This window comes from Brassica napus, chromosome C8 (genome assembly GCF_020379485.1).
Source record: "Brassica napus cultivar Da-Ae chromosome C8, Da-Ae, whole genome shotgun sequence".
Lineage (NCBI taxonomy): Eukaryota > Viridiplantae > Streptophyta > Magnoliopsida > Brassicales > Brassicaceae > Brassica > Brassica napus.
The window spans coordinates 31,412,177-31,438,449 of NC_063451.1; the positions used below are offsets into that span (position 1 = coordinate 31,412,177).

The 26,273-nt window shown below is 36.3% G+C and overlaps 6 protein-coding genes and 1 long non-coding RNA gene across 11 annotated transcripts; 1 reads left to right on the forward strand and 6 right to left on the reverse strand.

The window, feature by feature from the left end:
* Positions 1-4,314: 4,314 nt before the first annotated feature.
* On the reverse strand, positions 4,315-5,784 carry BNACNNG32530D. The gene is made up of 5 exons (XM_013891471.3): positions 5,595-5,784; positions 5,325-5,513; positions 5,085-5,219; positions 4,847-4,993; positions 4,315-4,784 (listed from the first exon to the last, which is right to left on the reverse strand). Exons 1-5 carry the CDS (start codon positions 5,652-5,654, stop codon positions 4,404-4,406), a joined length of 912 nt encoding a protein of 303 aa, XP_013746925.1. The 5' UTR covers positions 5,655-5,784; the 3' UTR covers positions 4,315-4,403.
* A 6,432-nt stretch (positions 5,785-12,216) lies between these two features.
* BNACNNG32520D lies at positions 12,217-14,032 on the reverse strand. Of its 2 annotated transcripts, none has more exons than XM_048766558.1 (6): positions 13,796-14,032; positions 13,513-13,712; positions 13,262-13,429; positions 13,066-13,188; positions 12,844-12,987; positions 12,217-12,750 (listed from the first exon to the last, which is right to left on the reverse strand). In XM_048766558.1, the coding sequence occupies exons 2-6, from the start codon at positions 13,582-13,584 to the stop codon at positions 12,307-12,309; spliced, it is 951 nt and encodes a 316-aa protein (XP_048622515.1). In that variant the 5' UTR covers positions 13,585-13,712; positions 13,796-14,032; the 3' UTR covers positions 12,217-12,306. The 2 variants fall into 2 exon arrangements, with proteins under 2 accessions (XP_048622515.1, XP_013711150.1); XM_013855696.3 differs by having other exon boundaries at positions 13,791-14,030.
* Positions 12,659-13,062, forward strand: LOC111209122. Its single transcript, XR_002660872.1, has 2 exons — positions 12,659-12,790; positions 12,877-13,062. It is a non-coding gene; the product is annotated as an uncharacterized LOC111209122 (long non-coding RNA).
* Positions 14,033-14,593: 561 nt separating the features above from the next.
* On the reverse strand, positions 14,594-15,175 carry LOC125591968 (glutathione S-transferase T3-like). The gene has a single exon (XM_048766915.1). It carries the CDS (start codon positions 15,173-15,175, stop codon positions 14,594-14,596), a length of 582 nt encoding a protein of 193 aa, XP_048622872.1.
* A 275-nt stretch (positions 15,176-15,450) lies between these two features.
* LOC125591743 lies at positions 15,451-16,669 on the reverse strand. The gene has a single exon (XM_048766559.1). The coding sequence runs from the start codon at positions 16,056-16,058 to the stop codon at positions 15,528-15,530; it is 531 nt and encodes a 176-aa protein (XP_048622516.1). The 5' UTR covers positions 16,059-16,669; the 3' UTR covers positions 15,451-15,527.
* A 615-nt stretch (positions 16,670-17,284) lies between these two features.
* Positions 17,285-18,996, reverse strand: LOC125591744. Its single transcript, XM_048766560.1, has 8 exons — positions 18,796-18,996; positions 18,452-18,573; positions 18,266-18,370; positions 18,129-18,171; positions 18,009-18,046; positions 17,868-17,917; positions 17,710-17,761; positions 17,285-17,585 (listed from the first exon to the last, which is right to left on the reverse strand). Exons 2-8 carry the CDS (start codon positions 18,566-18,568, stop codon positions 17,529-17,531), a joined length of 462 nt encoding a protein of 153 aa, XP_048622517.1. The 5' UTR covers positions 18,569-18,573; positions 18,796-18,996; the 3' UTR covers positions 17,285-17,528.
* Positions 18,997-20,974: 1,978 nt separating this feature from the next.
* Positions 20,975-22,764, reverse strand: LOC106413035. 4 transcript variants are annotated; one of them, XM_022708936.2, is made up of 8 exons: positions 22,526-22,764; positions 22,120-22,241; positions 21,939-22,043; positions 21,799-21,841; positions 21,676-21,713; positions 21,518-21,570; positions 21,361-21,412; positions 20,975-21,237 (listed from the first exon to the last, which is right to left on the reverse strand). In XM_022708936.2, exons 1-8 carry the CDS (start codon positions 22,545-22,547, stop codon positions 21,181-21,183), a joined length of 492 nt encoding a protein of 163 aa, XP_022564657.1. In that variant the 5' UTR covers positions 22,548-22,764; the 3' UTR covers positions 20,975-21,180. The 4 variants fall into 4 exon arrangements, with proteins under 4 accessions (XP_022564657.1, XP_022564654.1, XP_022564658.1 ...); XM_022708933.2 differs by having other exon boundaries at positions 21,676-21,716; XM_022708937.2 differs by having other exon boundaries at positions 21,521-21,570; positions 22,526-22,758.
* Between the last annotated feature and the right edge of the window lie 3,509 nt (positions 22,765-26,273).

Genomic DNA, 26,273 nt, shown 5'->3' on the forward strand with positions numbered 1-26,273 from the left:
TCGTCGTCATAATCAACCTGCAAAAATAAAGAGAATGTTAATGAAATACAGATAATGTATGAAAAAAAAGTTTTAGTTAATACCTGATTCCGCAACCACTTAATGAAGTGTTGATCTTTCCTTTTGTCTACGTCACTTGTGGATATACCAGGAAATGTTTCTTCGACTTGAGAAACAAATAGGCTGTAAAATCACATTTTATAGGAATGAATCTCTCGCAATTATACAATTAATTATACTTATATGTGTTTCGAAGTGTCAATATATGTTACCTTTCAAAATAACGCATCAATGGATCTTCGCAATTGAGTAGAATATAGGTGTGTGCACTATGAGCGTCTTCTTCACTCGACCACCAAACCTCTTTAGACTTCCCACCGAGTCGCCCAATCTGGCTAAAGATGTCTGGAACACCAGCAACTGCATATGTTGGCGCAACACCACCATCATCATATCTTCTTGGAGCTCTTCTCCGTGTACGTACTTTTGACGCAAAGTAGTACGATGTGAAGTGAGAAACTTCTTCCGTCAAACTTCCAGCAATTATAGAACCTTCAACTTTGGCGAGGTTCTTTGCTTTTCCCTTCAAATATTTCATGGCTCGCTCATACTGATACATCCATCCGTAATGTACAGGTCCACGAAGCAATGCCTCATATGGGAGGTGGACAGCTAGATGCTCCATGACGTCAAAAAATCCGGGAGGAAATATCTTCTCCAAGTTGCACAATAAGATGGGAATGTTCTCCTGAAGCTGTTCCACAACTTCTTCTTTAAGAGTGCGTGTGCTCAGATCCCTGAAAAATGCTCCAATGCCTTTTATATTCAAAAAAAAATTAAACACATTGTTAGTCATATATTATTTTGTAAATTATTGTGATATAATACACTACGTACCTGCAAGTGCTTCATGTACGTTTGTTGGAAGTAGCTCCGCAAATGCAAAGGGCAGTAGTCGTTGCATAAATACATGACAATCATGACTCTTCATCCCGGAGAACTTTTGACCCTTTTCAACACATCTAGAGAGATTCGAAACATACCCATCGGGGAACTTCACTTCTGATGCCACCCAGTTGAACAACACCGACTTTTTTTCTGAAGATAATCTGAATATCGGAACGGGAACTTGTCCATTGCTTTTAATATGTAACTCGCTTCTTGAGCAAATATCCGGCAAGTCCAACCTCGATTTTATGTTGTCTTTTGTCTTCCCTGGGACATTCAATATTGTATTCATGATGTTCTCAAAGAAATTCTTCTCTATATGCATCACATCGAGGTTGTGGCGCAGAAGAAGATCCTTCCAATATGGCAACTCCCAAAATATACTCTTCTTGTGCCAGTTGTGATGAACACCGTAAGAATCTGGCATATTACGAGGGACATGCCAATTACCACCCCAACGAACTGTTTCGTTAGCTCCGTAGTAGTCGATTTGCGCTTCAATTTGTTCTCCAGTTAGATATGGAGGAGGAGTGTCTCTCACAACCCTTTTGTGCCTAAACAAATTCTTGTTTCTTCGGTAAGGATGGCCAATGGGAAGAAATCGACGGTGACAATCAAACCAACTTGTCTTCCTACCATTCTTCAGTTGAAACGCATCTGTCGTTCCATTACAATATGGACAAGCTAATCTCCCATGTGTAGTCCATCCAGACAACATCCCATAGGCAGGGAAATCACTTATGGTCCACAAAAGCATCGCTCGCATCGTAAAATTCGTCTTCGTTGAACAGTCATACGTCCTCACCCCTGTTGACCACAAATCCTTCAACTCTTTTATCAGTGGTTGTAGGAAAACATCCAGGGACCTTTTTGGATGGTTCGGACCAGGTATTAATATGGTCAAGAATAGTAACTCCCGTTGCATGCACATCTCCGGTGGCAGGTTGTATGGAGTAAGAAAGACTGGCCACAATGAATATTGTCTCCCTGACATTCCGAACGGACTAAATCCATCTGTGCATAATCCGAGATACACATTCCGGATATTGCTAGCGAAATCTGGATGTACTTTGTTGAAATGTTTCCAGGCTCTTGCATCTGATGGATGAGTCATCTCACCATCCGTCTGAGTATGCTCGGCATGCCATCTCATCTTTCCAGCAGTCTGCTCTGATTGATACAATCTTTTCAATCTGTCTGTAATTGGTAGGTACCACATCCTTTGGTACGGTACCCTATTACGTCCCCGTCCTTGCGGCTTGAATCGTGGCTTCTTGCAGAATCGACATTCTTCTAGCTTCTCATCATCTCCCCAATAGATCATGCAGTTGTCGATGCAAACATCTATCATCTCCGAAGGCAACCCAAGACTATAAACCAGTTTCTGAATCTCATAATAAGAATCAGCAGACACATTGTCTTCCGGCAAATACTCTTTAAACAAGTCCGCCCATTCGTTCATGCAACTTTCAGGTAGATTGTGATCAGTTTTAATATTCATCATTCTAGCAGCTAACGACAATTTAGAGAGACCTTCTCTACAACCACTGTAAAGTGGTTGATTCGCCGCGTTTAACATTTCGTAAAACTTTTTTGCATCTATATTAGGTTCTTCATCTTCATCATGAGCTACGAATGCATCAGCTACCATATCATGAACCCTATCATAATCTACCATCTCCTCCTGATGGTAACTATGTTCATTATGCAAATGATGATCAACCGGTTCTTTTTCCTGAAAATTGCTATTACTACTACTAGCTTCATTCTGATCATAATTAAAACCTTCTCCATGTTGAAACCAGATATAGTAATTTGCCGTGAAACCTCTATTTATTAAATGCTTCCAAACATTTTCACGGTTTGCCAGTTTCGAATTGTTGCATTTCCGACAAGGACAAACATCTTACCACTTTCTTGGGCGAGCGGTGTTGAATCTGCTTGATGCATAAATGTCTCCAGACCCGCAAGGTATTCTTTCGTCACTCTCCCGTTAGCATCTCTATGCATATACATCCACTTCCGCAACTCGTAAATAGTCCCGGAGCCAGCCATTTTTTTTCTTTCACGTTTTTTTGTTGTTGGTGTGTTTAAAATGATGTTCAAACATCCATATTTATAGGAAAATTCGAATCTGGTAGTTGTAATTTTGCTATGAATTTACGACGAAAATTAATTAGGTGGGCAAAAAAAACGTGTAACACCTATAAAGTTGGTGGATTCAAAAATTTTCTCGCTAAATACACGTAAACTATTCCCTCGTAAATACCACGCAAAGTTTACGTCGTATTTACGAGGAAATAGTTTTTCCTCGTAAAATACTCGTAAAATTACATCCACTTTACGACGAAACAGTTTTGTCGTTACGTTACGAGGAAATAACGATGACTTTAGTTTTTCACGTAAATTCGTCGTAAACTCGACGCAAATTTACGAGGATTGTTTTTCCTCGTTAATTTTCGTCGTTAAACATGTGTTTTCTTGTAGTGGTGAACAAAGAAGCGGCTGGTGATGACTGTGAATGCCGGTGTAGGCTCAAAACGATATAGCATGTTATGGTGTTGACTTGATGTATGTGTTGAGCGCACACCGGGGTGTCTGGTCATTACCACCAGCTGACGTTATATAACAAATTAGTTATGTGCACTTGGAGCAAGTTGTAATGGACTACAAGAACAATATATAGCAAATTTGATACAGCTTTAATAGCATATGCTTTATGTATCTTCATTATGAGCACTTAGGTATGTAGTGGAGCAGCCTGAAGCGTCCTAGAGCAGCATTCAGCATCAAAAAGCGTCCTGGATTAGCCTGCAGTGTCAAGAAGCCTTCTGGAGCGGCCTGCAGCGTCAAAAAGCGTACTGATGCACTCCATTAGCGTCTGTCCCGCGGGACGTCCCGTAAAGGATTGTGCGCTTGGCAGGGCGGGATTGGGCAGTCCTTTTGGAGACCGCAGTCCGCGCGAAACTGACCCGCCGTGACCCATGAAGGCGAGCCCGCTGCAGTACAGGACGGGACGGACCAACCTGTACTGGTATATTCTGTTGAGACTTGGAATTCTCGTCTTATTAGAGAATGTTTACCAAGTCTGACCAAAGGCGCAGGAGTATTCTTTTTGTAACAATAGATGACGTGGCAAAGAAGTCTGTGTTAAAAGAAGATCTACTCGAAATGAGATTTTCAAGGATTATGTGACGAGATTTGGGTTTATCCAAAGGAGTCGTTAGGATCATCTAGGTGGTAATAAAAAGGAGCTGGAGAGGTTTTTAGCTAGTCACGGTTTTGAGAGATCAGAGAGCTGGGTGTGAGAGTTTCTTATCAAGCATAATCAAGTGTGCAACGAGAGTTGTGTTGCTTAGATTGATAGGTTAGAAAGTGATCAATGTTGATTCACAAGCTGCGAAGTCATATTATTCTGATTAAACAGATTCGTTGTAATTTGTTTTAAAGCTTTTCTAATAAAATATTGAATTTGCTTTATTCCTGGAGTTCATCTTTGCTCTAAATTCTTCATAATCTTCGGGCAGCTTAGCCGTTCTTATAATCTTAGATGTGTTCTGAAGTGCAATGAGCAGATTTTTGGAGGTTTTGATGGTGCTCCCACGGATGTACCAAGAAAGCGGCGGTAGATTAAATGGAGGATATGGCTCAAAGTATTGATTTATTGTCAATTTTGACGCAGTCTTTCCTTGGCCACCACTACATTTTTTATATTCTTCTTGATTTTTTGGTAACTTCTTTTTGCACAACCGTTCTTGATCTACATATACAGGCTCCACTTTAAAGTTGCCCTCGAACACTTTCATGAACATTACTTTCTCTTTCTTATATTTTCCCTGTCAGTAAGCTGAGTTAGGTACAAAAAAAGGTGTTGATTCTTGTGAGAGAGGCTTCTTACCGTAAGATCTTTTTCGTTTTCTTCCACAATTAGATGTAACGGGATAGGAATAGTAGTTAGCGAAAAGAAGTCATGAACCACAGCTTTCTCCACCTTGATGACCCGCCTCGGACCATCCTCAGTCAAAACCTTTCTTTTTATGTTTTCCTTGATAACAAAAAAGAGACATCACATTCTCATGTATTTCTATATATTTAATACCACATTGGAATCATATAATATGATCAGAAAAGAAAACCATAAGGACGCGCCAATTCTTCTCATCAAAAAACGAACTGCCCCCTGGATCAGTCAACCATAAGAAGGTCATTTCAGGCGCCGCTCCTATGGTCACTTCTAAGTTCATATGGTAAACACCCTTCTTAGTTGTCACCTTCAAAGATCAAAATATCAAGAAATTTTAAGGATCTTGTTCTTGATTCTACCAAGGCAAAACGATTTTGGGTATTATATTTTGTTTAGAGATTTTTTTTCGTACCTTGACCTTGGGAGGGGGATTATGCCAAGGATGCTTCTTCTCTTCTTCATACCAAAGTATATGTTGTCTCATTTCCTCTTTTTCATCATAAACATATTCTTTCTTCTTCTTGTTAGAAGGAGCATTATTATTGGTGTCTTTCTCTGACACCGACTTAGATTCGACATTTTCAGATCTCTTGGACTCGGCCTACATCAACAAACGGAATAAAAATGTGCTTATATATCCATTTGACTTCCTCAGGTCCTCTGATTGATGATATAAGCTGACCTTAAGAGGCTGTTGACTGTTCTTACTTATCCAGCTACCAAATCCAGGGAATATACGCATTTTCTATTCAAAAGTTTAGCCTACCAAAACTAATACTTACCTGATGAGAGCAAGAGTAAATGACGATCTAAAACTTGCGTGTATATATATATATATTATGGTTTGTGGAAAGTTAGTTAAAGTATATTCTGCATTTTGAGAGAATGGTGTACGTTAAGTTTTATGCATGGTGAAACAATGAAGTGGCAGGCTGGCAGCTCAATTCTCGTGATTACATGACGTACAAGCGAGATCTTTCTGAGGAAAGAGAAGACCCAAGTTCTCAGTAAAATGAATCAAAACCCACCAAAGTGCATGTTCCTTTTTTTTGGTAGTCCAATTTTTTTTAATGTTTAATCAATGAGAAAATTGCCAAATATGACTCACAACTTGATTTCAAATGCAAAAGTAAACTCAAACTTGAATCAAATGCAAAAGTAACCTAAAAGACTATTGAAATTACAACCAGCCCCTTGTGAACAAACAAAAAACCGAATTTTTTTTACGTTTCTAACCCCCGTAAGTCGTCTGTCCAGCGACTTTACAGTAAGTTGTCCAGTCTAGTTCTACTTAGAAAAGTGAAAAATTGAAATCAAGTAATTAACATATGTTTTAAGAGATATAAATTAAGATATAACAAAAGTTAATTGTTTTCAACATAGATGAGTGAAAGTAGTGAGTCATGATATTCTTTGGTTTAGGTTTTGCCAACATATGTGTAGTATTGTATGTGTTCTTAGGGTTAGATTTTGGAATGCATAAATATTTTTTTTGAAAACTTTAAAATTTACCTAAGTGTGTTTATTTATGTGTATAGTAAACACTATTTAAGTATAACTACGGCTTTATAACGTGGTTAGTTAGTTAATTTTGTCAATTTAGTTTAGGGGTTAAATTAAGGGTCTGGGACGATTTACTAGTAAGTCGTCTGATGTACAGTATTCAACAAACGACTTACTAGTAAGTCTTCTGGTGTACAGTATTCAACAGACGACTTACTAGTAAGTCGTCTGGTGTACAGTATTCAACAGACGACTTACTAGTAAGTCGTCTGGTGTACAGTATTCAACAGACGACTTACTAGTAAGTCGTCCAAACCGGACCGAACCTTTAATTTTAAAATGTAATTTTAAACCTAACTGGATTATTTACCGGCCACATATAAGGTGTTTTTATTTTAATCACTTTTTCGCGAAATTAAAAAAACTCTAACGCCATTTCTCTCAAAGACGATTTCGAAGGCGATTTCTGTCGATTCTCTCTAATCCATCGTTCTCACCGCCGGTTATCTCTCCGCCGTTATCACCGTCGTTCTCACCACCGTTCTCACAGCCGCTTCCTCTATTTAAGATCTGAGAGGACACCCTAGCGTGCATTCTCTCAGAGGCGTCTCGTTGAACTCCGCCGCCGGTAAGTTATATCTCTTACTGTCGAGTGATTGATTGAGGAAAAGATGAACATAAAACGTTGTCTCTATCAATTTATACACCCTTTCTTTTTTTCACGTCTATTTTGCAGATATATAACCGATGTGTCGAAGGCGACTATATCTTCTCCGAATTTTCAGGTCGGCTTTAAAATGTTCTACCGGAAGTCTTGGAAGACTTATAATAGACGACTAACTGGACGACTTTCTGGACGATTTACTTGAAGGTCTTCTGGAAGACTAAACACTGGACGACTAACTTGAACGCCTTCTGGAAGAAAAAACCCTGGACGACTAACTTTAAGGTCTTCTGGACGACTTACTTGAAGGTCTTCTGGAAGACTAAACACTGGACGACTAACTTGAAGGTCTTCTGGAAGAAAAAACCCTGGACGTCTAACTGGACGACCTTCGAGACGACTTACTTGAAGGTCGTCCACGTCATTTCTTACATTGTGGTTTCGTATAGCCAGTTTCCTTGCATTTTGAGCATCTATAAACCATGTGTTGCTTCCGGGGTTTGCGTCCTCTCATCCTGGATAGTTCCAACCAAGATTGCCATCTTGATTTCTTCAGTCTTCCCGGACCACGCTTTACATCCGGAGGAAAGCATGTGCGTTCCTCAACTTGTTGTCCAACACAAAGATATATATTCTCTGAGTATCCTGCAAACAGAAAATCCTTTGAGTACACTGGACATACAAGTGTGGAGATATGCAAACCATCATATGTTCCAGCAGCTATAGCATGAGAGCAAGGTATTTTCTCCACTGCATAGACACCACAATCACACTTTCCATGTTCCAAATCAACCACAGTCCATTTTGCCACCTTTCACAAAGAATCTCCATCCATCAATTGGTTGTACCGTCATCGTATCCGCTATCTTCGATCGAACAGCAAGCAAGTATTCAACACCCCGACTATATTGAGTTGGGAGACTCAAAGCATCTTCTCTCCTTTTCCAAAACCACTTTCCTAGCTTCTCCCTTATGAACTCCAACAGGAACTGAATAGGAAATCCTCTAGCTCGCTTCAGAGCGAAATTAATAGATTCAGCGATGTTTCTTGTCTTTATGTTGTACTTGTCCCCCTGACAATAAACCCTTGACCATAGGCTGACGTTGGCCATGTACCGGTAAAAAATCTGAAACCGTATGAGCATAAGCAGCACCTTTCACCAAGTACAAGAGATTTTCCCTTTATACTTTTTGACATTGTTATCTTGAAGGTGATAATAACATATTCCTCGGGTTTCCCAAGGAAACACCTTATCACACACACTTTTAATGGTCGTGTGCCGGTCGGAGACTATCACCATAGGCTGCTCATCACTTACACAACTAGCCAATTTTGTGAAAAACCATTCCTAAGAAGGTTCATCTTCAGCATCTACGATCCCAAAAGTCAATGGAAATATCTGAAAATTATCATCTTATGCGGCTGCAACTAACATAACACCTCCATACTTCCCACTTAGGTGAGTCCCATCCGCCACAATGACCATTTTCTGATACTTAAAACCTTTGATAGAAGCTCCAAAAGAGAGGAATAGATACTTAAATCTATTGATAGAATCAAGTTCTATAGCTGTGATAGAATCGGGATTTGCTAAGGAGATTTGCTCGAGATATGATGGCAGACGCGAATACCCATCTTCTGCTGATCCTCTCACCAATGTTTGTCCATATAAAAGTGCTCTGTATGAAGTGGTGTAATCAAGCTTCATGCCAAACATGTTCTTCGTTGCATCAGTGACATGCTGCGGATTCAACCCATCAATGATTCCAACACGATCAACGAAAAGCCTACCAACATACTTCGTAGTACAGTGTCTCCGCTGAGCGATTCGGTCTCCCACTGAGCATGTATGTTTTTCAACATACTTTGTTACCCAAAACGTGTTTGTCCTATGTTTCACACTCGCTTTGATCTTCCATTCACAACCACTTACCGGACATGTTGTCACAAGGAGAGTTTTCGTTGACTTGTATATTCTGAAGGAGAACCTAAGCCTCACTGCTGTCAACCGCAGCTCTGAAAGCAGTGCATCCTTGCTAACAAAACTCTGGTTGACATAGATACTGTTACCATTCTATCTTCCTCCTTCAATCTTTTTGAAATCTTCAAAACACATATCATCATCTTCCTCATCCTCATCTTCAACCTTTCCATATACACTGTAATCCTCACCATTCTCGTCCGCTTCAGCAACAATAGAGATATCAGCATCCTCCTCCCCATCATCCTCCTCCCCATCGTCCTCCTCCCCATCATCCTCCTCCCCATCATGATTTTCATCTTCAACCAAATCATCATCATCTTCTTCAAAACATTCATCAGCTTCATCATCTTCTTCCCTGAACTTTGAAACCGTTTCCACCTTGCTACGGCTTGATACACCAAGCCGTACTCCATGCGTTTTGGTTATCTCGAGCAAGTTTCGAACTTGTCTATCACTTGTAACATGAATAGGAGGGGTGTCTGGAGCCAGCATCATTTCTGCTGGTAATGAGTAGGTTATCTCCACAGATTTTGTGCTCATGTCCAGGTTATAATCTTTTTGAGCTATTGCAAGAAGTTCAGCATGTGTCGAACCTTCATTCAAAAAAAACATTCTCGCTCCTTTGACATTATCAACCACAAAATCCCAACAGCAATCTTTCAAAAACCATTCTCCATACACTGCATGTAACTGACGCATCATCTCCAAAAATTCAAAATAAAACACATTAGTGAACAAAGAGAAAATGAAAGTTTACTAAACATTGACACAGATGACATACTAGTAAGTTGTTTGGACGACTTACCAGTAAGTCGTCCAAACAGGTCATTTTTGCAATTGAATTTTAAATAGGACGACTTACAAGTAAGTCGTCCAGTTTTGTTTGTTAAAACAAAAACTCTAGACGACTTACCAGTAAGTCGTCTGGGATAAAACAGGTTAGTTTTGCATTTGACCGAATTGTGTCAGATATTTGACTTTTTCTGGACGACTTACCAGTAAGTCATCTATGGGTAAAAAAAATTTTCAATATTTTATTAAAGCTAGATGACTTATTTGTAAGTCTTCTCAGGTTAGTTTGCAATTCGAAAAAAAACTTAAATATTTAACTTTACCCAGACGACTACTTGAAAGTCGTCCAGGTAGACGACTTACGAGAAAGTCGTCCGAGATAAGCAAGGTTTGACCATAATCTAGGAAATAAATCTGGACGACTTTGCTTATCCTGGATGACTTTTAAGTAAGTCGGACAACTTTCAAGTAAGTCATCTTACTTGACGACTTCCGCGTAAGTCGTCTGGGAAAAGTTAAATATTTAAGTTTTATTTTTCAATTGCAAAAGTAACCTGAGACGACTTACAGATAAGTCGTCTAGCTTTAATAAAATATTGAAATTTTTGTTTTCCCGGAGACGACTTACTGGTAAGTCATCCAGGAAAAGTCAAATATCTGACACAATTCGGTCAAATGCAAAACTAACATGTTTATCCTAGACGACTTACTAGGATAAACAAAGATTTACTAGTAAGTCGTCTAGGGTATTCTCTAGATATTTTTTTTTAATAAACAAAGATGAAGACTTACAAGTAAGTCGTCCGTTGACCAGATAGGGTATTCTCTAGATTTTTTTTTTTAAAAACAAAGATGAAGACTTACAAGTAAGTCGTCCGTTTGACCAGAAGACTTACCTGTAAGTCTTCTACAGCCAGACTACTTACGGGTAAGTCTTCTACGCGAACAGATCTGAAAAAAATTTCAATTTCATACCTTAAACTAGTGAAATGACTTCCTTAGCACACATAGTCTTCTCCAACCACCCAGAACCTCAAACGAAAGTAACCCACCAAGAACAATATGCTTGAATGGCTCTATCAACCATAAAAAAATTTGAATCAAAAGCTTGAGTTTTTTGGATGAATATGGAGGCAAAGTGAAAGAGATGTTGTTTTTAGTTCATAACAAGTGAGAAATAGAGAGTGTATATCGATTTTAGGTGCATTAAGAGCTTCAAATGGGTTGGTCATGGTGGTTGGGGTATTGATGACAATGGCAATCTTGTAATTACTTGAAGATGATGAGGGTGAGAGAGTAAAAATGTCATTTTCGGAAAAAAAAAATTTGATGGCATTTTCGTGAATTATATGAACTTGTGGGGTGAATAGGGCAAAACCAATTTCCAAAAAAAAAAGAGGTTAGTTTTGTGTTTGACTTTGAGTTCTAGGTCAATTTTGCAAAAAGCCATTAATCAATGGTCGGATCTGAAATTTAAAATACCATAAACATTTTGAAGTTATTAATAAAAAAATTTTGAAAATTTTGGGGCTATCCGATTTATGTATAAACTAGGGCTGGGCAAAAAACCCAGATCCGATAAACCGAACCGAACCAGATCCGAAAAAATAGTATCGAACCCGAACTGAAATTGATTAAATATCCGATGGGTTCAAAATTTTGGTATTTAGAGAACTGAAACCGAACCCGATCCGAACCGAAGTATTTCGGGTACCCGATTATATCCGAAATTGATTTATATACCTATATATATTAATTATTTTTAGATTTAATATATATTAAAAACATCAAAATATATAAGATACTTTTAATTTGTCCAAAATACTTATAAATATATACAAATAGTCAAAAGTACATGTCTAAAATAGCTAAAGTATACTCAAAACACCAACAATACTTAGAATATCTATTGATTCTCAATCCAAATATTCAAACCAAACCAATTTATATGTTAATTTTAGGTACTTTGACATATGATATTCAAATTTATATGTAATATATTGTTTTGTTTATAGATTTTGAGAATTTAAAGTATATAATGAATTAAAAAAAAATTTAAAATAATTTAAATGGCAAAGAACCAAACTCGAACCGAAATTTAGAAATACCCGAATGGGTATCCGAATGGGTATCCGAATGGGTATCCGAACGCCCACCTTTAGACTATAAACTCTTTAAATTTTAGGGCCAAAGTGAATGTTTTATCCGGTTGTGCCATGAATTGGCACTGCTTAAATTAACAATAGGTAGTCAGATATTTTAGGGTTACAATTTACATACGGAAAACAGTGAAGCTGGCAGCTCCGTTCTCGTGAGTTCTTGACGTACAAGCAAGACCTAACTAAGGAGAGAATATCAAATTTGGTACCATGACCCGGATTGAAGCAAATCATAAAATCATGAGTTTTGAGTTTGTAAGATAAATAAAGTTTAAATCACAATTACATTAATTACATCATTCTCCGATTCGTATATCTCATCCCGTTACTTCTCCTACGTGATCTCCATCTCTCCTTTATGTGCTCATCTTTGCTCTTCTCCAATACAGCGCCGTTTTCTCCTTGACCATCATCATCATGGCCTCCTCCTCCTCCTCCTCGGAGCCTAGCAGCTTCAGCGAGGAGATCATCAATCATACTTTCTGTGGTTTTAATGGTGATCCCGCGAATGTACCAAGAAAGTGGAGGGGGAGTAAGTATAGCAGAAGGCTGAAACATCTGATCCATTGTCACCTTTGACCCTATCCTCCCTCGTCCATTGCTACAACTGTCGTAATCTTGTAGAGTTTTTGGTTTCATGCGGTCACACAAATGTTCATCTATAAACAATGGCTCTACTCTCCAACAACCCTCAAACACTTTCATGAACATTGTTTTCTCTTGCTTATATTTTGACTGTGCTCGACAATAAAGAGAGAAAAACAAATTTGATGTGGTGAGTACAGAACAAAAATAATGATTTTTGTGAAGATTATAATTATATCTTACGGTGAGATTTTTTCGATTTTCTTGGACAATTAGATGTACAGGGAAAGTACCAGCCCACCATAGAAACTTCCAAGCCGCGGCTTGCTTCACCTCCACTGTCTGCATTGGTCCTTCCTCCATCAAAACTTTTCTTGATATGCATTCCTGGTTTAGGGATTAAGAAAATTATCTTAATTATCACTACTTTTTGAATCATACAAGACAGCAGAGACCAGCAAGCACCTTGATGTTCTTGAAGTATCGTTTGTTGTCTGGATGAGTGAAAATGTTGTAGACTGTTTCAGGAGGCAATCCCACGTTAACTTCTACATTCAAATGGCAAAATGAACCGTTTTGTGTTTTCACCTGCAAAGACAATATTTCTTTGAATACCAGCTACTCTATGTTTTGAGATTTTTTTTTTTGGTTATGATCATACCTGAACCTTAGGAGGTTGATCAATCCATGAAGGATTATTTCTCCAAGCTTGTAATTGCTTCTCTAACTTCTCCTCATCTCTATGCTTATCATGAGTAGTCTCTATCTCTGCCTTAAGACTTTTAACCAAGTTTTCCTCTTTGACATTCTTTAATCTCTTGAACTCAGCCTATAAAACAGTAGCACATAAAGCATGATCCAACTATGTTCTATATTTGATTAAGCTTCTAGAGATGTTAATGAAAGTTAAACCTTAAGAGGCTCTCGAATAGTCTGATTAATCCAGACCACAAATCCAGGAAACACATCCTTATTTTGAAACATATTGAATAACACTAACACCTGTCTTCTACTCTGATCTTGAAACTTCAGAGCCACCCAAAAAAGAGCAAGGTGAAAAATGACAGATCAAGGGAAATAGAAAGTCAACGATATGGTCTGAGGGAGACAGCCTATACAGAAGGTTAAGTTAATTAAGAAAGGTTATTGATATTAATAATACGGATTAGTTGTGTGGAGGTTGAGTGTACCATACGGGCCGGGAACTAGTTAAAGATCTGGAGCAAGTTTCCTTCTCGTGACCTCCTCTTTCGACGTTAAAGCATGTGCGCAAAATCGGCCGGACATTGCTTTCGGGTCGTGTCTCTCGCTTGCCGCAACCGATCCCCGTGAAGCCCTTAACCAGTATCCACTGCAAGACGATCAAAATTCGACTCTGGTTTGCAAGTTTGCAACTCAAGCCCAGTCATTGATTTTTCTTTTTTGATTTTTTTCATTAACTAAAAATTTAAGTGCGCAAAAGAGTCCAAAAATGCATAGGTAGGTGCCTTTGTTGAATAAAAGATTAAACGTTTTGTTATTTAAAAGGTGTAGGTCGGACAGCGACGTGACGGCCAAGCATCATGGACTTAGATCTGTAGTAAATGGGCCTAAAAGCCGATTATGATTAGTGGTTAGGCCAACATTACCGGTGGGAGTTCCTTACGCGTGGGCCCACCACTTTTTCTCAATTCCTGTGCCATAAGAGCATCCGCAATGTTGAGTCCCATTACGGAGTCCTTAGATAGTTTAATATTAATATTTTTTTGTTTTGTTTTTATTTGAATAGTGAAGGATCCGAATCGAAATAGTGAGTCCAATGGTGAGTCCCATTACGGAGTCCTTAGGTATATAAATATTTTTTTTTATATAATTTAAGAAAGAAAATTTTAAATAAAACATGATTAAATAAAAACATGATTAAATATAAAGATTACACATAAGGGTTTATAAGAAGTAACGGTAGCTAAACACACGGTCAAAGCAGAGGAAAAGACTTGAGCATTCTCCTAATTCATCTGTGAGAAGACTCACCACTCTTTCTGCTCAAGTATTTGCTCAGTATTTCAGAGCACTCTTTTCTTTCTGGACATACACACATCAATGGAGTAGTTTTCCCATCTCCAACCACATTGAACACAACCGTATGAGTTGCGCACCATTTCTGATCATGCCTCAGCTCCCTCCAGCAGTGATCCAGGGCGAACTTGTAGCCGTTATTAATGAAGAAAATGTCTAAAGCCGCTTTCATGATATCATCATCATTTTGCCCACTTCTCTGCTCTCTCAAAGCCCCATCATAGCATCCAGCAAACTTGGATACTTGCTCGTTTATCCGAGCCCACCTCTGCTTGCAAGGACAAAGCTTCCTCGGTATAGTACCCACCAGGAGAGGGCTTGCGTTGTAGTAGTCAACGATACGGTTCCAGAAAGCATCAGCTTTCTGTTCAGTGCTCACCGCAGGGTCCTTACTGGTGTTAAGCCACGCACCAATAAGGATTTTATCCTCTGTGGGAGACCATTTCCTCTTCTCCTTCACACCAGACTCATCGGGAACTTGGCTACCGAACCAATTAGCTTCGGAAGTGTTAGCCATGTTTACAAGTTGGTGTGTGACATTATTCTACCGACAAAGACCCTTAAGTAAGCTAACTTCCTACTAATTAAAGTCTATCAAATCAGAGCAGTTGGGTAGATAGAAAGCAAATAACTATCATTTAACACCAAAGCTAGACCGAATTAATTCCTAAGTAAGTAATTAAAGCAACTCAAATCAGAGCAGATAGCAAGTTACAAGCAAACTAAGTTCATTTCAAACACAACAACAGTACTAACTTTTGTAAAAATATCATACCTTATTACAGAAAATCTCGAAGACCGCCACTATCCTTTGAAACCTTTCCAATGATTCCTGAAAAAAACATGAGATAAAACATTAAAATGTTTCATCAAAATTCAAGAAAATACAATGAAACAGAGGAGAGAAACTTACCTTGCACAATCAATAACACCAAACCTATTAAAACTAACAGACAGACCGTTAGCTTAACTCCTGATTTGTTCTTGGAAAGCTCATGTACCGTCTTCTCAAGGTGAAGGACCTTCTGCTCACTCTCATAACCTTGGACCTTAAGATCCCTAAGTTGTCTCTGAAACTCCATCATCTCCTCCATTACTGCCACTTCCCACCATTTCCAAATGTGGCAGTCTCCATCATCAGCATTGTCGCACGTAAAGTACCTTCTGTATGGATTTTTAGAAGTGTAAGAGCATCCGAGAACAGGCTGAGCTCCACAGTAACATGTCGTGGGGATTCCATCATCAGCCTCTGGTTGACGTGGATACTGAACCGGCAATGAATTGCAGTAGCTACTGTCAGCTTCATCCCCGTAAATCTGACATTCGGCTTCAAGAAGGGAGGTTATGTCTAGAGACTCTGATGATGAAGAGGGCTGACTGTAGCTGTAATCTTGTCCCATTTTCGTTAACCTGAAAGAAATTATGTAAGAACATAGTTAAACAACAATAATCATCATCACAAAACGAATTCAACGAGATAAATAAGAGAAAGTTAAAAGAAGATTGAACGATCTTAAAAACAAATTAGTTAGCGAAACAAATTCAACCAAAACCCCAGTACAAAGCTTATAATCATCAGCAAAAACTAAATATTAATTCAACGAATTCAAATAATTAAACGAATTACAACTTAAAGAAATCAACGAGCTACTCAAACGGAAGCAACGAGCAACGAAACAGAGAACATATCAATTGAACGAGCTTAAAACCCCTCTCCCCAAATCATTTTATACCCAAATCGTTTTGAAACCCTAATTTTAATCGTTAAACGAAATCGATTCAAACCCCATAACCCAACCAGATTGAGAGGAAGGAAGAAGATAACGTGGTCTGAATCGAAAAATCAGAGGAATCAAGAAAATTACGCAACGATCTACCTTCGTAAAGCACACGGAGAGGAATCGCCCTTCCTGTCGCCTTTCTCTCGAGAGCCCCTTTTTTCTACGCGGTCGGTCGAAAATGAGTTAACCATTTTTGACCCAACGCAACACAAACGACACCGGCCCTCTCAACGCATGACACGTACACTAGGATCAAATCCTTAAAACCTTTCGCGACGGGTCAATCCTTAGCTTAAGTCGGATAATTAATATTATTATATTGTCACTAACCTAAGGATTACGCCTAAGGATCACACTTGGACCTCCGTCGCAGTCGCTCTAATGTCCCAAAATAAGAAACGTTTGCACTGCGTCCTTAGCACTGTTTGCGGGCCCCACGACACGTGGCGGCCCGCGACTGGTTTAATTTTTTTTTTTTTAAACCAGAAAACAAAAAAAAAAAATTTTAAGGACCAAAAAAACGTTTTGACCGATAATGTTGCCCTTAGTTATTACTTTAGATAGAGTCGGTCTAGTTATTTCGGTTTGGGGATACTTCCGGTTAATAAGATGCATGTTATGCATGGTTTGTGGAACCTTGATAGATGAAAGATTGATTCAGATACAGAATGAATTGAATATGCCCATGATTAAGAAAGATTTTGATTTTCATTAGTTCTTGACGTTACATGCGAGAGTTGCATGAATATGGAGTAGATAGCGAGAGGTATTAATATGTTTGTTTTGATTGCCTAATAATAAATCACATTCTCTAATCATTTACGTAGACATGTCAAGCAAAAAAATGAAGGATTAAAATCATTTCTTCTTCCACTATGTTTCAAATGCTAGTAAAGTTTCAGTATTATTTATATACAAAAGAGAGTCATTCTATATGACTAGAGGAAACTTGTAAACTGTTCAATCAAAGAATGGATCAGCAACCAAAGCGGTTTATCTGTCCATAACGTTTTCTAAGAGAGTAAACAAAAAAAAAAGAATGCAAAGAGAGTGGTGCATAAGCCTCCTCCTTCAAGATGGAGCGCAAAGTCAATCCTGCCTTTCTGGATCGCTGCTCGTCGTCAAGCGCTTGATCTGTACTTCTAGCTGCAACCATTTCATGAACAGTCATACATAAACGTTAATGGTAATCTGATAAAAAGAAGACCATGGTGATGATCAATGGTGGGTGAGTTGAGGCTATACGTATGTGCAGTCGCATTCACAATACCTGAGCGTTTAGTTTCTTCTGATTCTCAACCTCCTCTTCAAGCATCTGCACACTGCAGCATTTGAAACCATTGGAACAATCAAATCAATTTTTCCCAAATTTTGGAAGTATCCTAAACAAAAAAATATCAAAAGTGGAGTGTTTATCTTTACTACTACCTCTGCTCCAAGAAATGAACCTGAGAAGATAGAGCTGCCTCCCTTGCTGTCTGTGAACTTAAAAGACTTAATACTCTGTCCTCACACCAACTTCCTCTCTATGCATAATGTCATTAGCAAAATGAGAAGCAAAAACTCAACCTGCTCGTCTTCTTCGGTATTCACGTTTGCGTTTGTGTCTTCAGTTAAAAAGTGAAGATCATAATCAAAATCAACTTGTAAAACAGTGCAGATGCAAGAAAATATGAACATGAAAATTACCAGCAGCTGGAGCAAAGAGTTGAAACAATCCGGTTAACCTCTCCTGCCAAAGAACATGAAAGAAGATAGTGTACAAACGTACAACCAGAAAGAAGAATATAGAAACAACATTCTATGGAGTGGAAAAAATATTATACCCTCTGGATGTCATTGTTGAGTAGGAGATTCTGTAGCAATGGGACGATCTGAGCAGCATCGCTGGACAAAGGATTCACAGCACTAGCAGTAGCAGCTTCATCGCCCTGAAGAAACAAACTCTAATATTAATCACAGTCAATATTGCAATTAAAGAGAGTAAAAGTTCGACTAATCTTTAGATTTACCGAGTCGTTTTCTTCAGTTGAGTTTCGTTCAAGTGACTCTTCTTCTTCACCGATTGGATTCTCAGGAAGCTCGTCGTCTTTCGCAACCAGAGGCGATCCCGTTCCTGATGAACACATTTTGCCTAATCCATGCATAGAATCACAAGCTTAATCAGATCAAAACGCTAATTAAACTTCATAACGAGAGACGACAACGTTACGAGACTATCCGATTCCAAAAGAAAACGAAAATTCACAACGAGAACATCTCTAAAGCAAACGAATCCAGCGAGTAGTTACGATCAGCGATACGACGAGAAAGAAAACGAAAGTACGAGAGCGATCGTAAATTAAAGAAATCGAACCGTTAGTTTCTTCACTTGAGAAACAACGAAGCCGCGGAGCGAACAGTCGGAGAAAGAGCCTAGAGCGGTGAGCGAGCGCGGCGGAGAGTGAAGTGGAAGAAGGCGGAGGAGGATGAAGTCCGTTAACGAATCGCCGTCGAAGAGAATCTCTCTCTCTCTCTCTCTGGGACTTTGTGAAGAGAGTGAAAAAGTTAGTTAGACTCGCGGGACTTTATAGAACCCCCAAAAAAGTTTGTTACCCGATGCGCGGACTTCTAATTAACCTTTAATTTGGTTTTAGCGGACTTTGAAATCCGATATATCAGTTGTGGATTTACCTCTAATTATATCATAATAACTAATAAAGTATTGTTCAAATACATCATTAGATAATGGAGGGAAAAATAATTACAATAAGATTTCAAATATCAACAATCCTGGCCTTGCATCTTTCAGTTCTAAATTATAATCACTCGTATCACATTTAACATTTTTAGGTCAATTGGACTCAGCAAAAAACAATAAAGTAGATGATATTCTCTCTGTTTTATATTAAGTGTCACTTTAGTTTTTTTTTTTGTTATATAAAAAGTATCGTTCTACAATTTTCAATACAATTTATACTTAGTTTTTGCTCAATATTAATGCATAATGCATTGATCTTATAAATAATTGTATTTATTTAAAATATTATTAGTTAAATAGATGACATTAATGAAATCATAAATGCATTTCAATCAATTTTTAATATGTGTTAAAAATTCTAAGTTACACTATTTGTGAAACGGAGAGAGTAATATATAAGTCATTTATAGTTCCTTGCATAGAAAGAAAGAATCATTAGAGTATTATAAAAAAATAGCCGAGATTTGGATATTTTGGAGTGCCAGACATTTACATTTTTAAGACTTTAAAAGTTTTAACTTTAATTTTTTGTGTCATTTTATAAAATGTGTTACAATTTTAATTTTATTCCATTCATTTGATTTTCAAGTTTTAATGTATATTTTATATTTATTTAATATATTATGACCACTAATACTATGCAATATGTTTTTGTTATCAGTTAAAATGTTTTAAATATATATTAAATAAAGAGAACAAATATAGTTTTTATCATAAAAATAATATGCAATAGAAAATGACTAATATAAAAGAGTAAAATATCTTTAATGAATATTATAATTATAACCATTTACGATTAGGGGTATATATTTGATATCTTTTAGGAATTGCTATTTTATATTTTTGTGTATTATTTTAAAAATAAAAACATTTTTTACTGTTATCTTAAAATATTTCTCTCTTTCTAGGTTTTAGTGAAAATATCTTATTAAATGGGATAAAAATGGATAAAATTTTTCCAAGTTAAAATACTAAATAAAATAGAAAAGTACGAGAGAAGAGAAGAAGGAAGAGAAAGAGGGACGTCTCATTATAACGAGACTCTTCCACTAAGAGCATTTTTATCGGGGGTATTTAGGAAGGTTTTTAGAGTGAAAAGGTGGGGTGGATCCTACAAAATGGGAAGAAACGTGGTTTCCTGTCGCGAAATAAGAGATGTTTGTTGTGAGTTTTTTACACTGTTTTGCGGGCCCCACGACAGGTGGTGGCCCGCAATTAGTTTTTTTTTTTTTTTAAATCAGATAAAAAAAATTAAGAAACGGAACTGGATTTCCTCGATGCTGATGCACTAAGTTTAGGTACTACTTCTACACTTGTCATTATCTGATTAGTTTGGTTTCATAATATTTAATTTTTTTGTTAAAACAATAAATTTTACTAATATTATATACATTAGGTACTTGGATTATGTTGTTGCTGCTCCTCTTAGAAACCATAAACCAACAACTTTGGGGACAAAAGGGGTATGCTTCCGGTTACTAACATGCATGTTATGCATGGCTTGAGGAATCTTAAGATAGATGAAAGATTGATTCAGATATAAAATTAAATTGAATATGAAAGAATGGCGAGTGTGCGTATATGTTTATGTAACCAAAGGAAAAATGCTGTGTGCAAGGCTGCAAGCTGCAGCTTGATATCGAGAGGTATGTATTATATGTTTGTTTGAACTGTATAATAAACAACCTAATAGTAATAAATCACATGCATTCTCTAGTCACAATTTTCTTAACTGAACAGTTGAACCAAAAATGAAGGATTAAAATCACTTCTTCTTCCACTTTGTTTCAAGAGCTAGTAAAGTTTCAGTATTATTTATCTCTTATTTATATACAAAAGAGAGTCATTCTATATGACTAGAGGAAACTTGTAAACTGTTCAATCAAAGAATGGATCATCAACCAAAGCGGTTTATCAGTTCATAACGTTTTCTAAGCGAAAAAAAGATGTAATGCAAAGAGAGTGGTGCATATGCCTCCTCCTTCAAGATGGAGCGCAAAGTCAATCCTGCCTTTCTGGATCACTGCTCCTCGTCAAGCGCTTGATCTGTTCTTCTAGCTGCAATCATTTCATGAACCATCATATATAAAAACGTTAATGGTAATCTGATAAAAAGAAGGACCATGGTGATGATCAATGGTGGGTGAGTTGTGGCTAAACGTATGTGCACAATCACAATACCTGAGCGTTTAGTTTCTTCTGATTCTCAACCTCCTCTTCAAGCATCTGCACACTGCATCATTTGAAACCATTGGAACAATCAAATCAAATTTTCCCAAATTTTGGAAGTATTGTAAACAAAAAAAAAATATCAAAAGTGGAGTTTTATCTTTACTACTACCTCTGCTCCAAGAAATGAACCTGAGAAGATAGAGCTGCCTCCCTTGCTGTCTGTGAATTTTCACAAACTTAAAAAGACTCTTAAATACTCTGTCCTCACACCAACTTCCTCTCTATACATAATGTCATTAGCAAAATGAGAAGCAAAAACTCAACCTGCTCGTCTTCTTCGGTATTCACGTTTGCGTTTGTGTCTACTGACAAAAAATGAAGATCAATCCGGTTAACCTCTCCTGCCATGAACAGAGCAGATGCAAGAAAATATGAACATGAAATTACCAGCAGCTGGAGCGTAGAGTTGAAACAATCCGGTTAACCTCTCCTGCCAAAGAACATGAAAGAAGATAGCGTACAAACGTACAACAACCAGAAAGAAGAATATAGAAACAACATTCTATGGAGTGGAAAAAATATTATACCCTCTGGATGTCATTGGTGAGTAGGAGATTCTGTAGCAATGGGACGATCTGAGCAGCATCGTTAGTCGAAGGATTCACAGCACTAGCACTAGCAGCTTCATCGCCCTGAAGAAACAAACTCTAATTAATCACAGCCATTGCAATTAACGAAAGTAAACGTTTGACTAATCTTTAGATTTACCGAGTCGTTTTCTTCAGTCGAGTTTCGTTCAAGTGACTCTTCTTCTTCACCGATTGGATTCTCAAGAATCTCGTCGTCTTTCGCAACCAGAGGCGACGTCGTTCCCGATGAACTCATTTTGCCTATTACATGCAGAGAATCACAAGACGAGAAGCTTAATCAGATCAAACTTCATATACGATAACAACGCAATGAAGTTTATCTACAGTAATCGCCACTCATAACAACACAAGACAGAGACGACAACGTTACGCGATCTACCGATTGTAAACGATACAAGATCATCTCTATAACAAACGAATCCAGGGAGTTACGATCTACGAGAAACATCTCTAAAACAAACGAATCGAGCGCTACGACGAGAAAGGAAACGAAGTACGAGCGATCGTAATTAAAGAAATCGAACCGTTATTTTCTTCACTTGACATTGCGAAAGGACGAAGCAGGCGAACGATCAGTCGGAGAAAGAGCGGTGAGCGAGCGCGGCCGAGAGTGAAGTGGAAGAAGGCGGAGGAGTATGAAGTCCGTTAACGAATCGCCGTCGAAGAGAATCTCTCTCTCTCTCACTCTGGGACTTTGTGAAGACTCTGATAAAGTTAGTTAGACTCGCGGGACTTTATAGAACCCCCAAAAGTTTGTTACCCGATGCGCGGACTTCTAATTATTTTCAACTTCCCTTTAATCTTGGTTTAAGCGGACTTTCAAACCCGATATTTCCATTGTGATTTGTGGATTTACCGCTAATTATCATAATTAATAAATTATTATTCAAATACCTCATTCGATAATGAAGCCAAAATAAAAATTTCGATATCAACAATCCTCACCTTGCAGCATCTTTCAGTTTTAAATTATAATCACTGGGATCACATTTGATTTTGATAATTTTATCTCTTGCACAATTAGATTCAACATTTTAGGTCTATTAGACTGGGCTCAGGAAGAAAAAAAAAAAAAAACAAATGAGATGATACTTGATGAGTCCTTTTGTCGTTCCTTGCGTAGAAAGAAAGGAACCGTCGGACTCTTATTATTAAAAACAAGTCGACAGTGGATATTTTGGGAGTGCTTGGCACTTACATTTTTAAAACTTCATAAAATGTTATACAATTTTAATTTTTTTGTTCCATTTTATTTGATTTTCAAGTTTTTTTTTTTTGACGTATTTGATTTTCAAGTTTTGATGTATATTTTATATGTATTTAATATGTTATGACCACTAATACTATGCAATGTGTTTTTGTTATCAGTTAAAATGTTTCAGCTAGATCTTAAAAAATACTTACGGTTCTTAAAGGTCAATTCAAATAAATTTTGTATGATAAAATAATACACAATAGGAAAATGACTTAAATATATAGCAGTAAAAAGATTAAAAATATCTTTAATGAGTAATATATTTCATTCCCATTTACTATTAGGGATATATGTATTTTTCTATCTTTCATTGGATTTTTATTTTATGTTTTGTGTGTTATTTTAAAAATAAAAACATGTTTTACTGTTATCTTAAGATTTTTTTTTAACTTTTTAGTGAAAATACCCTGTAAAATAGGAAAAATGGATAAAAGTTTTCCAAGTTAAAAAATTATCATACTTTTAATATTCTAAAATTAAAAAGATACTCAAATCCCTAAATCATTCAAAGTCAGTATTGTGTAGTCTATTCTTTCTCTGTTCAAAGAGGAATAAGATTGCGGCGAGACAAACAATTATGCACAAAAACACTAAACAACATGGACAATTTTGGATTCTTCTTCATTTATACTACTCATTTTTTAAACAAAATCTTCAGATTAAATATTTTTGATTTTTTTAATATATGGAGACACGCAAAAAAAATAATATATAAAAAGTAAACTAAATCTGAACGATAACCCCACTTATCTAAACCGAATAGATTAGAAACCAGAAACCAACAACTTAGAGAATATAAGAGGTCGACCGGCGCCGAAATAACCTGCCGGATTGCAAGGTCGAAGAAGTCTCCACATCGACTTCATACTACTTATATCACAAGATAAAAATAAGCAAAATCAGACAAACAATTATGCACAAAAAAGACTAAATATATCCTTTGTGTTTTCTATAATGTTTTAAAAGAAGGAGACAAATATGAGATTTCCAGGAAAACATATTATTTACTTCATTGATAAATCTCATTGCAAATAAATCTAGTGAAACTTTTCTCTCCAAAACTATATGTTCTCAATAAGTTAGGTCTATCTACTTTCATGTTTCATCCTCTTTAGCCGATAAACAAAAGCCCATATATGTAAACAGTTGGACCTTCTTATAAGTTATAAGTAATAGTCCACAAGTAATGGCCCACTGGCCTTGTTCTCTTCAGTATTGTAAATTGATGAGACAACTAATTCATTACTTTTTTCTTTCGTACGATAACTTGCATTCTTAAGTTCGCAGGGCTTTCCATCCAATAAGAACAAGGGTAGTTTTCTTACCACGGAGTTCTCAATTTACATAGTAGGTAATAATTGGCGCTTTAGGCGGAACAAGATTATTAATTTTGTTATTTCATAAGATAAGAAGATATTAGGTCTGTTTAATCTGGATAACGGTTTGGTTTTAGTTAGTTTTTTTGTTAATCTACTAAAATATAACTATCATTCTAAATCAGTATGTATTTTGTTTATTCGATTAAAATACTTGAGGTTTTTGGTTTTCTCGATGATAACCAAAAATGATTATTATTTGTTTGGTTTCATGTTATATGAATTTTAGACAGTCATGATGTCGAACCAATGGTTTCATATTAGAATTTATAAATGCATGAAAAATCAAATCAAATTTAGACAATAATTAAACAAAAAAAAGAAAAAAAATTATTAAGATAAGTCATTTCATTATAATTTCGTCGATAGTGAAAGAAAACAATAAAAAAAAATATTCCAACTTCCAAAAGAATTAGAATCATCGCTTGTTATTATTTTTGATTCGAACAAAAAAATCTGGATATCCGTAGCTCTACGAAGCAAAGCAAATACTAATATTTTTTAAAATGGATATCCGATCTGATCCGTTATATGAATATATATACATATATTTAATGAATTAAATATATAGGTTATATAAATATTATATTTTATATATGTCTTACAATATTTTTATTTACTAAATTTATTAAATTAGTTATTAATATTCAAAAAAGTAAATAAGTTTTTTTTTTGTAATAATTTTTTTTATTTTATATTATTTATTTTTTTAATTTATTTTTACGGATCGACTCGTATACCAGTTAAAATCTAAATTTTTCCGGATATCTGGGACACCGAATATCTGGATGGCTACGAATCGAATAATTGATTATTCGGACGAAACAAATCGGATCACGATACCTCCAAACCCCCCCCCCCTCACACCTATATGTATGTGTATGTAAAAGTATATAAAAATGGTTGATAAATATATAAAGATACCGTTAATTAACATTAAAATACATTTTTGTTCAAAATAACACCTGAAAGATAAAAATTTTAAAATACAAATTAAGTAAAAATAAAATAGGCATATTCATTAGTGATTTTTTTTGCAAATCATCTTTTTATGTAGAACATTTGTATAACCCATAGAATCATGCATGTGAGTTTATATTCAAAAAAAGGTAAAATAGTATATAGTGTTAACACATTTATGTAGAGTTTGGCTGGGAAGCTTTATTGTACACGACACGTCAGTGTACTAATTCTCAAATCACTGTTAAACTGCCACGTGGTGAACATAATGTGAAAACATTAAATAACAATGTTTTTTTAATATATAGGGAATATATATATATATATATATATATATATATATTATTATTTAATTAAGAAAATACTCTAATATATAACTTGAAAAACTCTATAGTAAAAAACGCTCTAATCTTTTTCACTTTCCTACAAGTATCTCAAGACAACAAATATAATTAATTTATTTTAATTTATTTTCTTTAGCTAATAATTTTAATTAATTTTAATTTAAGAAATTGAACAAATCTATAAAAGACAAAATGTGTCAAAGAATTCTCGTGAGATTTTTTTTTAAAAAAATCATCTAAATATCCCGTCTCATCCTTCTTTCCTTTTCATTATTTTTTTATTTCAGTGTGAAATATTTTCATGAAAATTTATAGGATGTCCCCAAAAGGACTATTC